The 18,798-nt window shown below is 42.5% G+C and overlaps 1 protein-coding gene across 9 annotated transcripts in view; it reads left to right on the top strand.

Moving 5' to 3' along the window:
• Positions 1-3,806, top strand: part of KMT5B (lysine methyltransferase 5B) — a 28,041-nt gene extending 24,235 nt beyond the window's left edge. For all 9 annotated transcript variants that reach the window (XM_058827873.1, XM_058827951.1, XM_058828271.1 and 6 more), the window contains one exon: positions 1,128-3,806. In XM_058827873.1, coding sequence (XP_058683856.1) covers positions 1,128-2,593 — 1,466 coding nt within the window. In that variant the 3' untranslated portion in view covers positions 2,594-3,806. The remainder of the gene's footprint in view (positions 1-1,127) is intronic.
• The last annotated feature ends 14,992 nt before the right edge of the window (positions 3,807-18,798 follow it).

The raw sequence follows: 18,798 nt of genomic DNA, 5'->3' as shown, positions 1-18,798 counted from the left end.
TGTTCTTCTTTTGTTTTCTTTTTTTAATATCAAAAGCAAATATTTATAAACATGTGAGTTAAAGTCCTGCCAATAATTTCTGTATTTCAAAATACAGTAAACTACCACAGGCAGTAGTATGGTTTAGGAAAGAAAACTTATATAGTTTGAATTCTTAGGAAAATAAATTTTAAATAAATACTCTTAGTAGTTATTATTAAACAAGTAGTTGTTTCCTTTAGAAGTCTTTGAAATTGGGCAGCTGTTCCCTTTCCACATCCAGAATTGATAGTTCAGGCACCTCTTATGCAGTGAAAGTGCATAGGTAGTAATTTCAGAAGAAATTTGAAGGGATTTTTGTTTGTAATCTTCCTGCAAGAGTTCTGTCTATGGAGTAGTGAGTATGATTTATTTCCTTTCCCCGCTTTCCCACCTCCACCAACCTCAGTATGGGCAAATACAAATAATTTAAACTTTGATTTAAGTGGTAAACAGGTTTGGAGCTACTTAAAATACTGCGGTTCCGTCTCCTCTTTGCTGCTAATATTAAAAAAAAACCAAAACACAAAAACAAAACATCAAAACCCAACCAATCAATAAAAACCCTAAAAAATGTCCCAAAATCTTTTTATGGCCTCTAATTGCCAGTATTAGAATTGCACCTCTGTTGGGCAGACAAAACCCCTTAGCTTGCCACAGTAGGCAGTAGTTTCACCTGAAACTGAAACCATTACATTAGATAAAGGTGTTTGGGGTTTTTCCTCCTTCTCCATGAAAAAAATCCTGGAAATAATATTAGATCATGCTGATCCTCATATTTTTGCTGGAACAATACCCAGCAAAAGATGTAGATAATGTCAAATTGATTTTTTTTTTTTTTAATTGGTAGAAGAAGAAATTCAGTAAAAACACCAGGGGGTAGTGAGGGGAAGTGTACCTGGAAATATTGATGTACTTGTGGCCTGTTTGGCAATTCCTTTCATGTGTTGAGTTGCAAGTTAAGCAGTCTCATTCCTTACTACATACTATCTATCCTGTCTCATGGATTTTTTTGAAGTGCCCCAAATAAATGAAAAAACTGCAGTATTTGGGAGTGGGAAATTCAGGATATAGCAGTGTCATAACAAAACTGCTTTTTTCTTTTTCAGCTAGCAGAAAATCTTCAATTGGCGTAAAAAAGAACAGCAAAAATAGAACGTTAACCAGACAGTCTATATCAAGAATTCCAGCATCATCAAATTCTACCTCATCTAAACTAACTCATATAAATAATTCCAGGGTACCAAAGAGACTGAAAAAGCCTGCAAAGCCTTTACTTTCAAAGATAAAGTTGAGAAATCAGTGCAAAAGGCCAGAGCAAAAGAATGCTTCTCGAAAGCTTGAAATGGGAAATTTAGTTCTCAAAGAGCCTAAAGTAGTTTTGTATAAAAACTTGCCCATTAAAAAGGATAAAGAATTGGAGGGACCAGTCAAAGTTGCAGTCTCTAGCGGATGCTTAACGAGGCATGCAGCAAGAGAACATAAACTGAATTCTGTGAAAGGTGCTTATGAGCATGGTGATATTGCACCCTGCACATATATCACAAGGAGGTCGATGAGAACAAGGATGAGTTTGAAGGAGACCTCTGACACAAAGCTTGAACCAAATACGTTGGATAGCTATAAGAGTAACTTGACTGGAACACAATCGGACATTGCAGAGCAGCAGTCTCGTGCATTAAACGACAACAATGTGGCTCATGGACCATCACATAAAGGGGAGGGTCGGTGCCAGAAAAGTGATGCAGGCACATCAAAAAAGAAATCTCGACAAGGAAAGCTTATGAAACCATCTTCAAAAACAGAGGAAACTGATACTATGCACAACACACCTGTGAAGGATGAAGTACCGGATTTGATTAGTTCTCATTCAGAACTCGAAGAAAGGAATAACGTGGTGGACACACCTGTTGGCTTTAAAGACTGTATCCCTGGATCTGGTGGCTGCTCTGTAGCAACTGACAATTTTAAAGCAAAAGACAGCTTTAGAACTGCAAAAAGTAAAAAGAAAAGACGAATTACGAGGTATGATGCACAACTTATCCTTGAAAATAGCTCTGGGATCCCTAAACTGACTCTTCGTAGGCGTCATGATAGCAGTAGCAAGGCAAATGATCAAGAGAGTGATGGCATGAATTCTTCAAAAATAAGCATAAAATTAAGTAAAGACCATGAAAAAGATAATAATTTATATGTAGCAAAGCTAAATAATGGGTTTAACTCAGGATCAGGCAATAGTTCAACAAAATTAAAAATACAGCTAAAACGAGAGGATGAAAACAGAGGGACGTACCCAGAGGACCTTCATGAAAATGGTGTGTGTTGTAGTGAAACTCTCTCCCTTTTGGAGTCGAGAATGGAAGTAGATGATTATGGTCACTATGAAGAGGAAACAGCAGATGAATCTTCATCAGAAGAGGATGATGAAGAGGAAGATGACTATGATGATGAATTTGATGACTTTATTCCTCTTCCTCCAGCGAAGAGATTAAGGCTTATTGTTGGCAAGGATTCAATAGATATTGATATTTCTTCCAGGAGGAGAGAAGATCAGTCTTTAAGGCTCAATGCATAAGCTTATAGGTCTTAAACTGACCTGGATGTCATTTCTAAAAAAAAATAAAAATAATTTAAAAAAATAATAATAATAAAAAACCCAACAAAAATTCCATTTGATTATTCCTCAACTAAAGAACTTTCTGAAAAACTTAGTGGCAGCACTTCTTTATTCACCTATCAACGTAATATTGTAGAAAGTGTACAGCATACTGACTCTTCTTAAGTCTGATTTGTGCAGATTTTTATTGTACTTTTTAATAGCCTTCTTATGTGCAATTCCGAGTTAGAGGTAATGCTCTGTTGTAAAATAAAGGCTCAAGCAAAGTTACGAAATTGCATCAGATCTTTCCATGCAGGACAATGAGAATACAGTGTGGCTACAGAATTATTTTTGATCAGTAGGAGCGTTAGTTTGCTCTTACAATATTTGACTAAACAATTTACAAAATCATAGTAGCAGCATATTAAGGTTTTCTAGTATATGTTAATATCACCAGCAATGATCTACAGCTTTCCAATTTATTTGCTAGATGGTTTTTTCCCCTTGGAGTTTGTCAGTTTTAACACTGTATGCTGTCCCAGACGTACTGTTTGTGGCCTTTGTTATAGTAGCAAACCGTTGGTTGGAAGTCAAATTGATTTCTTTAAAAAAAGAGAAAAAAAATATTAAAAGATGTTGACAATTTGCTGACTTTTTAGTACATTATATGTACAAGGGTAGCAGTATGCAGAATAAAGTTTGGATATGGTGTATTTATTGCTTGTTACGTAAATTAAACACCTTGTATTTAACACTTTTCAATACTTTTAGATAAAATTGTTCTTTGCAAGAATGATTGGTGCTTATTTTTTCAAGAATTTGCTGTGAAATAATGTGATTACGACGGGCAACATTTATCCAATGAACTGCAGCTATCCTAAATTGGTTCTTCATATTTTTCTGTTGCACTTGTAAAATGCTACAAGGAATTTAAAGAAAAATCTATTCACTTTAACTTATGATAGTTTTATCAAATTAAAAACAACTAAGTCACAGCTTTTGTTCTGTGGTAACCTATGATTTGTTTGTCTTTTAAGAACCAGTTGTAAAAGACTGAAAAAATATGTATATGTTGTAAATATTTGTGTGTTGTGAGAAATTTTGTCATAAGAAATTGAGATAACTTGCCAGAAGGGTTTTTAAGTTTAGAAATACATCCATGCCAATAAAATAGGAAACTGTAAACCTAGTTTTAAACTCTGCATCAGTTGGGAGTCCTTTGCTCATACATAGTTCACTTAATACTTCAGAGTCTGCTTTATAACAATGAAGAGCATCAGGGCAATCTTTGGCTCTTTGGTTTTTAATAAAAGAATGTTAGGAAACTTCTGGGCACAATGGATTGTTTGTATGTATAAATCAGCTTTCTAAGCCATTTCTTTCAAGCAGGTGTGAAACATCAGAGTTGACATAACTATTGCTTTGGTCTGTGGTATTTGTGTTTCTACTCAACTGTGGATTAAGATTTCAAGTTTTTGTATCTAGGGGTGTAGAAACACAAGTTTCATCCTAAAACAGGTGCTGTTGGCTGAATTCAGGTGCCTGAATCCACTGTTGGCTGCTCAGGATTTTCATGTCAAGTCCAACTCTCTGCCCTAAAGAGCTTGATCCATTACACATGGCCACTGTTACCCGTGAACGTTTCATTATGTGAAAGCATTAGTGGAGAGAATTGAGTGTAGAATTGAACCTAATACTTGTAACTCTGTCAGTCCCTGGGAAAAGCCTTGTGTCATGCCAGGGTGTGTATGGTTTTAGAACATGGGTGGGTCTGTCTGTGCAGTCCATGGCTCAGACTGTGATACCTTGGCCCTCAGTTCAGGGAAGGCTACACAAACACCATGGTGAGTATGCTCATAGCTGCAGGGACTTGTCCTGTGGGGTCTTTAATTGTACTGTATCATTAAATGGGTTAAAGGAGAGAGAGGTGGGTTATTAAGAGCTTGTCTTAAAATCTGGAGTGTCCAGGAAACAGCTGATGACCAATGGCACTAATACGGCTCTTCCCTCCAGAATTCACAGGTGTTGTCACTGGGTGCTATGCTCTACAAGCATTTCTGGCTGTGCCAGCAAAAATTGAACATAGTCTCCACACACTTTCACCTGCAGCCATTCTGTGACCCTGCTCCTCCTGTTTGCAGGTTCATACTCGGTGCTGCTCTGGCAGCCTCAGTGGGTGCAGTGGCGGGCGGGGCTTGGTTTGCAGAAACGTCATTCACATGGCAAGGGAAAGGGGGTCAAATCAACAACTAAGCATCGCCCACCGTTGTGGGTATTTATGACCAGTGTGCTCGAGAGCAAGGTTAGGGCTTGCCAAACCAGCAGCAAGCAATGAGAGCAGATGATAAAATGGGGAAGAAATTGTAAGTGAATCCTGCCCCTAGAGGGCGAAGCTGTTCTCCTGGGCTGGATGATCCTTCTAAGTCATAGTTCAGACAGCCCTTTAATGAGAGCTGCTTTCCTTTTCATTTAATGTGAAGGTAAGTACAAGTAACTCTGGGCATCAAGATCTCTGGGTTTGTCTTGTTCTTTGAACAACCTTCTTGTTTTGGAGAACCTGGAACAAAAGCTCCTAGTTGTTTCCATGGCCGTGTCCTGCTATGTAGGTGTTTGTGTTACAGATACCTTGAAAACAATTAAATGTGTTCCCCCAAGTGGGTCAGGCAGGCAGGGCTTCCACAACCCCAGTCGTACCTCCTTCCCCTGACACAAGTGGGCTTTTTTTTTTTTTGTCATCTGTATGTGAATTGGTGGATCTCAATGTTTCCATAACCTTAGTTGCAGGGGAAGGTGTATGACACCTGTAAGAGAATCTGACAGTTGGGCCATGTTTCTTGTCCAGATTGCAAAGCACTGTGGAGCTCATAGTAGTTTGACTGCCAGGAACCCTCTCTATCCTTGATGTCTCATTGACCAGGATGCTGGTAAGAAAAGATGCCATAGCTGAGTAGGTTTGGGGTGAGCACAGCACCTTTTTAACAGGTTGAAGAACTGGAGGAAGTGTATTATAGTTGGGCTTTGCCAGCTTGTGTGTTATAACACATAACAGTTGTGTGTTACCTGTAACAGGTTGTTCAGCTACAGAAGAAACATCCCAACCACTATGAAAATGTCAGGCTGGCTACGTATTTGGGAGCATCCTGTCATGCAGTTATGCTGCCAACCCCTTACAAAGTATGTTCATGTCTCCTTTTGGCTGGGGTGTTTTTTTCTGGTTTCTTGTGCATTTTGCCTAATTCTGCCAGTTTACCTTTAAAATCAGCTCAGAAGCAGAATGAATTTGCTCCCCCATATTTGTGTGGTTGGTTGTCCTTGAATGAGAGTGAAGGCTTGGGAGCTGTGCAGAATGAGACCTACTGGAAGTCAGCTAAGTTTGCATTGTATTTCTAGTGCTATGCCTTTTCCTAAATCCCCCTCCCTGTGAATATTTTCTTGTTTAGGCTGGGTCTTAAGCAAACTTATGGCCTTGCGTGATCTGTTTCCCCTTCTTAAACTCTTGATTTCACGAAGTAGGGAGGTTGTGGTGGGTTGCTGTTCTTTAGCATCACTTCATGGCAGCAACAGTAACATATATTTGCTCATTTTTGCCTGCTATAGCTCCCAATTTTTGCCAACCAAGGGAACTTCTGTGGCAGTTGTACTTGAGTTCACATACCTTGATTACAAATATTTTACAATTGTTTTTATTTTTGCAAGGTATACAGGTTGTTTCAGTTTTACTCCTTCCTACAAAGGAAATCCATTACTTCTTCCCAGGCATCCACATTTGATTTAACTGTAATTTACGTGGATTCATCCTTGCAAGAAATTTGATCAGAACGGTTCCTGCCACAGACACAGAAGCTTAGGTGGTCAAGTGGTGGTGTTGGAGGACCCCTTGTTGCATCTGTAGGTATCTCAATGCTGAAACAGATAGGGGCCCAGTGAAATTGTATTGCTTGAGAATGGCTTTACTTTAGCAAGCAGAGATTTGTGTGTTCAGTATTGAGTTTCAGTCAAGCATGGAGCTATTGATGGATCAAACAAACCATAGGTTTTTCCACTGGTGCTTTATGATGTTCATCAGAAGTTGGTTCTATTAAATAATTAGATTTTTAGTATTTTTTTGCTTCAATCCCCATTCATTTAAGAGTTAGACTTAATGATCCTTGTGGGTCCCTCCCAACTCAGAATATTCTGTGATTCTGTGTAATTCCCATATTGGCCACACTTCCAACAGAATTGGTGGTAAACTGGTAGATCCAATAAAATGTGGCCAGCAGGTCGAGGGAGTAATTCTCACCCTTGCCCTGGAGTGCTGTGTCCAGGTCTGGAGTGCTCAGTACAGGAAAGACACAGACCTGTGGAATGGGTCCAGAGGAGGGACACAGAGCTGGTCAGAGGGCTAGAGCACTCTAGGCTCCATAAGGCTGGAGACTGAGACTGTGAGGACAGCCTGAGAGAGCTGGGGTTGTTCAGCTTGGAGAAGGGCCCACAGACACCATATAGCACCTTCCAGCACTGAAAGGGGGCCTCCAGGAAGCCTTGAGAAGGACTTTTCACAAGTGATAGGACAAGGGGCGATGGCTATGAACAGCAAGACAGGAGGTTTAGATTAGATTTTAGGAAGAAATTCTTTACTGTGAGGGTTGTGAGACACTGGATCAGGTTTCCCAGAGAAGTTGTGGATGCCCCATCCCTGTCAGTATACTCACGTGTTTGTTCATCGTGCCCCTTCGGCAGGATTCTCGCACCCTGTCTCTTTCCAAGAGAGTCCCTATCTTGCTACAGAAATATTTTTCAAAATGCTTTTCTTTTCCTCCTTTTGAGTTTGTAATGAAATTCTGAAGTCAATAAAACTCAAGGCAATACTGTCTGCAACTTGCAAAAATGTTCTAAGTGGTAAAAAGATGAAACTTAACTGATCAACAGCAAAATCTTTGCGACTGACTTGGAAATACAATTTTTCACAAAACAATAACCTCCCATTTTTGAACAATAAACAAAATCATGAGGCTGTATTATATTAAATTATATTAAAGCTCCCCTAAAACTCAGTGTAGAGAAGCAGGAATTTTCAGAAGTTCAAATTTGACCAGATGGAATTTTACCCATCATTGGAGAAAAAGTGTTAGAATAATTCAAAAAGGAACAAATAAGAAATTCAAACTCTGCTTTTATATCCCCCAATAAAGTCAGCTGGTTCTTCTCTGTGCATTGGTTTAGGATAGCAGTATTTTGCTTGTGGAAATTGCTCTGTAAAATGCTTGTTGCATTTTACTGGTTCATCTTCCACACCTGCACTACTTACAGGTTTACCTGTTTCACACCATGCTCCAGAGGGGATGTCAGTATTACTCAGCAAAATTTTCCTGTCTGAGTGACACTGTTTTTCCCTGGACTTGCCTGTGCCAAGGACAGAGCTGGCATCTGCCAGCTGCAGCTATCTGTGCAGTTACAGCAGAAGTGTGACTTGGAGCTTCTGTCTGGGGTCAGGGCAAAAGTTGCTCGCTGTAACCCACCTGTCCCTTCATAAAAGAACTCTACCCTACAGCGGGATATTGGGAGTGACGCTGGTTTGTACCAAGAGGAAAGATCTCCAAAAGCCAAAACACCTAATGCAGCTTTGCTCCAACGACAGCTTCTCCTCCCCTTTCTCTCTTGCTGTTCTGGACAAGCTTTTATCCGTTGACTGTTACCGTTCCCAGCACAAGGTGGCACTAAGATTCCAACAGAGGGACTTCTCAGCCCTGCAGCCCTGCTCCTGGTTAAGAGACCAGTGCGTAGTAGTTAGAAGCTGTTTGGCCATTTATTGTTTTGTACTGAGAGGTATCCTGGGAATGCATCTGAGCGTTACACAGGGGGAGAAAACAACCAGCCATGCTCGGCAAGGACAGTTTGGGAATAACTTGGTGCTGAATGCTGCTGTGCTCTTAACGATTTTCATGCGAGTTTCCCCGTTTAGCACTTTACAGCCTTCTCCATGCCTGTCTCGAGTTGCTGTTTCCATTAGTCAGAGCAGCTCCTGCCAAGGGCAGACAGGCCACATGTGCTGCTGTGCCTCGCATCCTGCTGGGAGCCGCTTGCCACTGTGTTAAAGGTCCTTGTGCAAGGGGCACTACAAGTACAGGAGCAGTGGGGCATGAGGGGAAAAGAGTGGAAAAAATCGAGCAGTGTATCATCCTCCTCTCGTCCCCTGAGTCTATAGGAATTCTCTCTTGGTCGACATCCAGTATTAACACTTGCCTCAGGAATGCCGTATGGGTTCTTGAGGGGGAAGGGTTGTTGGCTGGTCTTACAGCTCCCAAAATCAAGTGAGAGCAAGTTGGCTGCTGCCTGTCATGTTGCTAAGCAGTTCTTTTAAATTAGTGTTTGCTATGGGGTTGCACCTCTGTGCTATGTGCTATCAGCAGTAGGAAGATCCTGGCCATCTAAGTAGCACCTCTTTCTGGAATACTGAACTCTCTCATGTTTGGTTTACTTTCTATTCTCCCCTACACAGTGAGGTATTTATTATCTGAGCAGACCTGGTAGAATAATTTCTGTGAAGTCTTAATAAAAATTATGGATGAATACAAAAAATGAAAGATGAAGCTGAACACTACCTGACCTTCCTTCAACCCAAGCTATGTGGCCATTTTTCTCTGTTCTGCAGCCCTGCCTTGCTGCTCTCAGAGAAACCATGGGGTTCCATCTACAGACTCTTACTTTTATCCATGAGTCTTTTTTAGATCAAGAATAACCCAGAACAATGCAGCAAGTCTATCATGTGTCCCAATGGACTTGAAGGAGATCAGAGTTACAGTTAGCAGTTAGTTCCTTAAGGGAACAGAGCAGTGACACACTCTGAAATAGCACTGATCTCCTAAACACTGATTAAAGTGCAGAGAAAATACCTTCTGTGGAGGTTTAAGAATACCCTGACTGGCTGGGACATCCAGTCAGGGGTGACAATGGTCAGGGGTGCTGGAAATCTTGGTTGACTATTATAAGCTGCTTGTGTGCCTTTGAACTGGGTCCCAGAACCCAAATTTTATTTGTTTAGAAAAAACAGAACAATACCCAAATGGTGATCTGCTCTGAAAGTCTGGCTTAGGTTGGGTGCTCCAGAAAGTCAAATTGACTCACAGAAATGAAGGTGAGGAGATAGGAGGCTCTACCAAATCTATGAAATCTACCAAATCTACCAAAACAGCATATATAGATGCTTTTAACAGTGACTGAGTAGTCGTAGTTATCAGTGGGTTAAGGGCCCTGAGAACTGAGCTTTTCCACAGTTTACTGAGAAATGCCTCTTCCAGAAGTAGCAGGCTGGGGAGGCAGAAGGGGATCTGTCCCCTCTCTGCTGCCCTCCCAGTCTGCACACATGATCTGTGGTTGAGGTGGGTTGGTGACTAGTACAGCACTGTACACTGTGGAGTCTGAGCCATCCTGTGCTGCCATTCCATGCTGCAGTCCCTGCAGCAGAGGGGCGATCTCTGGAGGAAAGGAGCCGTTTGTTTGAATGCCTGGGAATCAAGACTCCTTGGCTGCATTGCTCAAGGGAGATTGCAATGGGTATTATTTTGTATAGTCCTGAACTTTTCCACCTTATATTTATTACTTCTGTTCTTGTGCTTCCTTCAGACTCACCTTATTAGGCTTACCTTACACATCACCGAAGCATTTGAAGTTTGACTCCTGATCTGTGATCTGCCTGCAAAACAGATATGATCCTGCCCATCACCTAATAAAGCCTTTAAGTCAAATAAAGATATAAGCTCCTCAGGACAAGGACTTTTCCTAGTTATGCAAATTTTTATGTATGTAGTATGAGCCTTGAATTAGGTACCTGTATCTTACATAGTTAGAACACTAAAATTATTAGAGCACTTTTTTTCTTTTAGATTGTAGAAGATATAGGGCAACAATGACTTTCCTACATTTCTTTTTATCTTTTGGAAAAGCTTTCACCCCTGTCCCAACCTACCATATCTGTACAAGTGAGACTTGCATCTCTTTCATGCTGCCAAGCAGATGCAGTTGCAGCCAGTAAGAATCCATTTAGACTAATTAGATGTTGCAAATCCATTATGGCTCTCTTGTTGGCACCTGTAGACACAAAAAAATTATGTGCCCCTTACATGGTCTGACTTATGGCAGGGCTTCCCAGGGCTTGGCAGGCAGGAGTGCTGCTGCACTTGACTTCAAAATGGTGTAAGAAGGAGGAATCTTGGCTGTGGAAAGCAGCTGTAAAGCCAAGAGGAACGGCTGTGTGTCTTATGACCTTTGCTGATTGCATGATTGCCTGACGTGGTATCATATGATAACTCTCAGAGACCATTAAGAATCAAGCAAGGCTTTTTTACATCCTTGCATCACCAGGATGAAAGGTTCCACAAAGCTGTTATAGCACGTGCAAGTAGACAAGGTGGATGACTTTGGTCAAACTCCAGGGATCTGGAAAGTATTGGTTTGTTTGGTTTTTTACACCCTGCAACTGCTTTCTGTTTACAGGCAAGCCTGTCCCCCTCCCTGTAAAATGGAAATAATTCTTTTCTCATTTTTAATTGTGTGCATTTAAATCATCGCTTTTCCACACCAAAGGTCATCAACTGGGAAAGAATTTAGAAGGAAGAGGCATTACTCATACACCAGTATCAGCCAGTATGTTATATGCTCATGAGCCGTTAAGCTCAGCAGAGCCTTTTACCTCTCTAGGGCTGGTTCATGTGGGTATTTACTGGCTGCAGTAATGTGCCATTTTTTACCAGCTGGTTCTAATCTTATTGCAAGATCTTCTGAGCTAGCTTCACTGCAAAGATTTTAACTGGACTTTGGAGTCCTAAAGCAGCAAAGATTAAGTAAGTGGTGAACATTTCTCACCATGAGAGTATGTTTCAAGGTTGTCCTTCCAGTTCCTCATTCACAGACTCTAAAATTAATTTCTGTGGCAAAAAATTGTCAGTCCTTACCAGCAATATAGATTGGAACTGGTGATTTCTGTCCAATTCCCAGCAAAGAGGAAATTGTACTCCAGCATTTACTCCGAAAAGTGCTTGCAAGCACTGTTTCCTGGAGCCTCGCCTGTTGCGCCACTGGACAATTCCAGTGGTTTGAGAGTGGAGGATGGTCTGGGTGGTGCTTGGAAGCAGCACCAAGCAGAGAGAAGACAGTGCTGCTGTTGTCTGCACAGGCTGGAGCAGTGCTTAGCTGTGCATGTCCAGAGGTCACAACTGGCTTCACCACCCCGGGGCTCCTGTAGCCAGGACACAGCCTGTTTGGGAAGGGCAGCACAGGGGTCTTGCACCTTGCCCTCTCCAGCTTGAACCTGGAAGCAGGGGGCCTGTCTGCCTGTGAACTCTGGGGGTGCATTGTTTGCTTGAAGACTGCTTTGGGTTGTGATTTTAACTTTTTTTCAAGTTTTCCCCAGGAGAGGGAGCAGTCCACACAAACCATGTCGAAGGGAATGAATCTGCTTATTCCAGCTCCAGCTTGACTGTGTTTGCTGTATTGCTGTCAATGCCTTCTTTCCTCATGCTCCTCATCATCAGCTCTTTTTGCTTCACCTTCTGACTCCTCTGGTAACCTTGCAACAGCTCTGGCAGTGCTGGCCCTTCGAGGCAGGCATTCAGGGCAGGAATTGCAGCCCTTTTCTCTGTAAACCACTTTTCCCAGCACAGTACGCCCAAGGCTGCTCCCAGGGCCTGGTCCCACAGCCCACATCCCCATCACCAGGCCCTGAGTCAGTCACTAAATTCCCAGCACGGTGTCCCGTTCCCGTCCGTCCCAAGCCGCAGGGCACTGGCTCGGCGGCAGCTCCTGTGGTCACTATGGTGACAGTGGCCCGGCAAAGGAGGGCATCAGCTAATTCAGGAACATAGGGCTGCTTTGCTGAAAATCTCCTTTTTATTCTAGCAATAGTAGCTTCCAGAGGCTTGCTGCTGCTTAGGTATCCATTTGGGGTTGACTGCTTCCCTAGCAGATGATTATATTTCCAGTAACATATGCATAGAAAAACGGAGGAAAGTTGGGGGTTGTAGAGTTCAAAACCACTGCTGCCAAAGTTCCTGTCTTCATGGTGTCTTTTGTTGTATCAGGAAAAGTTCCAAAGCACAGTAGCCTGGTTACCACTTAAGGAATGGATTGTGGGTTCTTGTTGACTTACTTCACTATTTATTCCTTCCTTTCCTTCTTTCTTTTTTAAATAACCAAGGGGGGAATATAACAGAGCTAACTTTGTGATACTCAAGCCTCTGCTGCATTGTATCCCAGTGCACCTGATATAAAACCATCTACTGACACGTGCTGTGATTCTTAGCACTGCTGTAAACTGAACCACTCTGGGAAAATTTCCAAGGAATAATGGGAGGAACTCTCAAGGACAAGATGAGGAGGACAGCACAAGGTATCTGTTCAACAGCATTCCTGGGAAACTAGTGTGCCAGGGAGGCTGTTGTAGCAGTGACTCGCATGAATAACAGTATTAATCTTTATTTTGATGTGCCACTGGAAAGATCTAAGAGGTTTTGTGCATGGATGACCCTCAAATTAAGGGCAAAATTTGAGTAGGGAATTTTGCAGCAGACCTGAAGTTATATAGATGTTAGGGAAACAAACTGGACGAGATCTGCAGCTGTCTGCTTGGAGATGGTCATCTCTGGTAAAGACATTCCCTGGGACAGATGCAGTCTTTTAAGAGCACATAGCTGCAACAACAATTGCATCTCTGCAGTGTGCTATCTCTGAATGTCTGATACAAAGACTACAGACACATGCTGTGATTTTTAATGCTACTGTCAGCTGAACCACTGGGAAATTTTCCAGGGAGCATCGGGCAGATCTCTGAAGGACAGATTGAGGACAGTGCAAGGTATTAATGCTAACAGCACTCCTAGGAGACTACTGTTGTAGAGCCATAGCCTGAAACAGGGTAAACTTTTAAGAGTATAGCCTCATTTAAGTTAGTACAAGCAGACATGCTGAAGGCACCTGCAAAAAGCTTGTGTTGTGCACAGCCCCCTCTACTCCCATGTAACAGTATGTAGGCCATGCTTACATCCCCTTTTCTGTACGTGAGCACAGTGGGATTTGAGATGTAAAGCTGTGTGTGTCCTTTCTTTGGCTGGAGGGGTATATTACACCTGAGCAGCGTTGCAGCTCATGGAGCACTAGTCGGAGTTTGACAGTTTGCTCTGTCTCTGTAGGTGAGTGTTATCTGAACCATCAGATCATGTAGTTCATATTCATTTTGCAGCCTGGTGGGTGACACTACACAGCAGTCAGGGTAAACATTTCACACAGCAGCCAAAGTTCACTCTTGCAGGTCTGAGTTGTCATCTCTGCTTCCAGGTTGCATTGACAAAATGGCATAAAAAATGAAGGAGGTAAGTGGAAGTGGGTGAGGCAGTTTAACTCCTATCATTGATGTGTCCATTCAAAGGGCAACATCCAAGTCAGCTGAGCATGAGTAAATTCCCATTTATGATGGCCTGACCTTAGACTCTGGACCTCCACAGCCTCACTATAGAGCCACAGAATTACATTTTTATTGAAAAAAGCATGACTTGAATGCCAATATAAATACCATCTCCACCTCAGCCTTGTAATGTACTCTGAGATAACAGTATGTATTACTTCATTTTGCCATCTCACCATAGACCTGTTGGCTGGTGCCATCCAAGGGACAAGACTCTTAGGCAGTTGATAATCTCAGTCTTACAATCCTTTTGTTTAGAAGACATCTCTAGGCAAGGAATTCTTGCTTTCTGTTAAGGCTGGGTGTGCAGCAAATTTTGTCTGTTGATGTTGGCTAGACTCTTTAGGCTTCATTTTGGTGTCTTTTTAGCTCTTTGCTTACATGTTTCATTACTTCATTGTGTGCCTTAAGTTAAAGTTATTTTCAGATGTTCTTTCTACTTGCTGGCACTGCAGTGCCTGGATATGTCTGTATCTAAAAGCACAACAGTGATGCTTAAACTGTGACAGTCATGCATAGTGGGTCTCCCAGGATTTTTATTGTCACTTTTTGCTTGAGTCTGGGCATTTATTTAAACATGGAGAAAAAGCACCAAACAGGATAGGTTCTTGCAAGAAGCTAAGTTCAGCTGAAGTTTTGGATGTGGCCTTAGATGGGTTCTGACAACTGCCAGGCTCTCTCCCTCCTACTTGCATACCAATTTATGTAGGGAAGAAGTTCCATTTTAAAGGGTTGTGATTTTGTCAGTTTGTGTTGGAGTCTGATAAAGGGCAGATTTCCAAGTGCTATTAGGAAGAAAAAGACATTTGTCTAGATAGCTACTGTCCGTTCTCTCAACAGCGCTGTGGATGAAAGATGTTTACAATTCTACAGTGGGATCGAGAAAACAGCCCAAGTTCACAAAGCCCAAGGGTGGCATTTTTCAATAGTACCAGCTGCTTCATAAGCCAATGGCCGATTTGACCCTGACCTCCATGGTAGTGGCACCAGGCCAACACTGTATGCTCCAGCAAATCATTCCCTCAGGCTCTGTAAATCCTGTGCTATTGTCCTGCTTCTGGGCCAGTGAGAGGACACCCTATGTCGCTCATGCACTGAGAGCAAACTATGCAGTAGCAGTGGCGACAGTGTTTTAAGCTGTTGCACTCAGCATGCAGAGATGGAGCTGAATCCCTAATTTTGGAATACCAATAGCTAGACCACTGCCAGTGAGTGAACATCACTTGTCTGCTTTGGTGTTTGCAGAAGAGCATGTGCCAAACTACCTGCTGAACATGGGGCTGTGGAAAATGGAGGCCTCCTGAGCTGTGAATCAGAAATAGAGCAGCTGATACCATGGACTGCCCTTATTCTCAGTTGGAAGTACTATTTTCTGCAGTTCAAACTGAACACAGCCTCACAGCCCTTCCTGCTCTGTCTCTCCTCTGCTCTTACAGCCAACATGTACCAAACTTCTTGTTACAAACTGAGACATTATGTGAGAACATAATGTCTTCACCCAGAGCAGAAAGGCGAAGTCTCTTTGCAAAGACTTCCACTTATGAGAGACAGCAGAAACATTGGTCCTGTAGCCAGGTTTGAAAGCTGTTGTTTCTCCTGTTTCAACCCATTTCCTGTCTTTCAGCTGTTCTGGAAAGGGATAAAGAATGGATGAGTTAGCAAGAGACAACAGAGGAGGTGAGTGGCATTTGCATGAAAGATGATAACAGAAGAAGAAGAGGGGAGGTAGAAAGAATGGAACAAGAACAGAGATAAGATTGACCTTGGCAGGAGAGAATAACAGACAGTGAAGGCCCAGGAGAAGGAAGGGCAAACAGACAGTGGAAAGAGGAGACCTTGGAAAGATTAACGAGACTAAACTGTGCTGAGGCAGAGGGACCTTGCACTGAGATTTCCAGGCAACTGGAAATGCAACCATTTTCTCATGCAGTGAAAGACATAAATGTATACAACATGTGGTAGAAAGCAGAAATACAAGAGTAAGGGATTTTTCTGTTTCTTTTCCCAATTTTGTGAAAAATTTTGCCCCTTCTCCAGAGTTGGGTTTTCTTCTAGAAGCTACTTCTCCAGAAGACATAGTCGAGTTTGCAGTTCCCCAGGGTCTGGATTTTAACTATACATACAGTATAATGCCTTTTTTTGAAGAAGTGTTATACACAAACAGAAATCTGAGATTTTATGGCTGGTAGAGCAATAATGATTTAAAGGAAATTCTTCTCTCTGTACAAGTTAAGACATGTCAAATTAACTTCTCCTCTAAAGTTTGTGGCACCATCCATGCAAGCTAGTCTGAGCAGGTAACATTTTTCATCTTCTTTGAAGTTCTAGTCAGTGGCAGACCAGACCCACTGAGAGACTCAGTGAAATCTGTCCTGCCAACTCCACCACACACTTGGCAGGTTCACCAAAGCCTGTAGTGTGGATGTCAGTGCACTGTTGAGTTAAAAAAAAACCTTGAAGCTGCACCAGTTTTACTGATGTAGCTCGCTCTTGGGTCCTAGAAGTGGTATGCAAGAGCTGGCTGTTTCTTACCTTTTTCCTCAAGTTCATTCCAGTGCACATGGAGAACAGGCCTCACTTTCCCTTTAGGAATCTAGGCAGGGCCTCATTACTCAGCTTTGCTTCAGGGAAAAACTGAGGATGGATTCTCTTGCCTACAGGAGTACAAAACTAACAGGAAGCACCTGACTGGGCACTGCCCATCCTGTTGCAGTTCAGAGCTTCTCTGATGTGCCCCTGGCAGATGGATTTCTCCCTTTGCTCAGGATTTGTGTGTGTGACATTGGGTCCCAGAGGAATAGCCGTAGCACAACAGTGGTGTTCTCTGTGCAGGACATGCTCTGTAGAGTCTGTCTCTGGCTATAGCATTTGGGAAACTGGGCCAAGGCAGCTTGCCTGATATGCCACAGTCTGGACATTCCAGCTGAAAGGGACACCCCACCCCTCAGCAGTGCTGGGGCTGCAGCTTTGGTACCCGGGCTCCTCGGCTCTGGACTGCAGCTCTGTTTGTCTCTAACACTGCCATGCTGGAGGATCCCCAGTCCGATGGCTCTGGCAGAGCCCCTTTCCCACTGAGCCCCAGGCAGCAGAAGCTTGTCTCAGGAGGGGTTTCATGGTACTGAAATGGATGCATCCTGTCCAACAAGCCTTTCCATGCCCTACATGCCTGGGAAAGACTGAGCTGCCTTCTACCAGTGCTATAGGTCAACAGTGACAGTGAATGGGTTGAACATTGGAGGAATCTCTCCTTTGAACACCAATACTATTGGTGTTAGTAGATTGCCAGAATAGAGAAAATTCAGAGTTAAGTGAATTGATTTATTCCTTCCTCTCATTTTTTCTCATTTAAAACATAATTTATATGTTAAATTAATATTTTATATTCAGCAAATCAATTAACTGTGCCTGCCACTGTGTATGAAACACTGAAATTTGCTTTAATTCTTCTTTCAGAAAACTCTGCTTATCCTGCCTGTGTACAAGATATGTGCCTACAGCTTACTTAGGAGACCTCTATTTGCACGGGGTGACTAAAAGGTATTTTGGAATAGCTGGTTCAGCTGTCCCTGATTATGTGTTCCTAACACAGATCTCAGGAATGGGGCAGATGGTGGCATAGAACCTCAAGTGTTTGGTTTGGTTGATGGCATCTTGTTTCAAGTAATACAAGTGAACCTGGATACAAGAAAGGAGATGTTATTGACTGGTGTTTTTCCAGAGGTTTACACTGCTAAGTTGGCAACTAGCCCTGTTTTCATTTCCCCTCAAATTGACTTGCCTACTCTTCCTGCCAATTTAAGCGCCAAGCTACAGTGATTTGCATTCTTTCCTTCTAGAAGTGAAGTTTCTTAACCAATTATAAATGAGCAGATGTTTCTTGACAGTCATTTTATCTGTCTAGAAATGATAAGAATTAATCCAATGGACAAAGGTATTTCACAGTCAGAATAGTTCAGGAAGGACTTTTAGGATGTATTAAAGAGGGCTCCATACTGTATCTCATTCTTTCCCACAAGAGCCCTAGACAATGGAGAACAAGTCCTTGATATGCTAGGCTGGTGGTTAGTGCAGTAGGGACAAAGGTCTTTTACTAAGCACTGGTTTGTAGAGGTGAGAAGTTTAAAAGATACGGGAAATTAGGGAAGTGCTTGTGAGAAAATTTAACTCATGGTGTCTGCAAGGTGTTTAAGTGTTGGATAGGTAGGGTAAGATGGAGACAGCATAGGAAAGATTATTACAAAAGCAGAGATGGTCTTTAAAACTATGATGACTTTTCTTGCCTGAAACGGGCAGATGAGCAACTTCTTTTTCTGGCTGTTGGAAGCTGTTGAATTGATGAGCTGCAAGCATTTGACCCCACAGCTATGGAGGGGATCATCCTCTAAAAGCAGCCTGCCTTCCAAGGTTGTATCCAGACCCACCACATGTTTGGAAAGACACTGATATGTTGCTGATTTGTGGAATTTTCATTTCCCATGATGATTTTGCCTCACAAAGGGAAGCTGGGGTTAACACTGGAGCTGGAGAGAAAATTTTGATTTGTGTGGGGCTTGGAGGGGAGAGGAGGGAGCCCACTGTTACTGTCTCAGAGGGGCAGTGGGCTGGAGGACTACTTCTATGAGAAGTGCAGGCGTTTCCTAGAGAAGGATCTTTGACGTACCTGCTGACTGAAACATTCCAGGCATTCCTGCACTGTGCTGCTAAGCTCCCACAGCAGCAGCTCATGCTGCTCAGGCTGCATGAG

Source organism: Poecile atricapillus, chromosome 1 (assembly GCF_030490865.1).
Source record: "Poecile atricapillus isolate bPoeAtr1 chromosome 1, bPoeAtr1.hap1, whole genome shotgun sequence".
Lineage (NCBI taxonomy): Eukaryota > Metazoa > Chordata > Aves > Passeriformes > Paridae > Poecile > Poecile atricapillus.
Note: the sequence above shows the minus strand (reverse complement) of the source record. Positions and strands in the feature narration are given on the sequence as shown.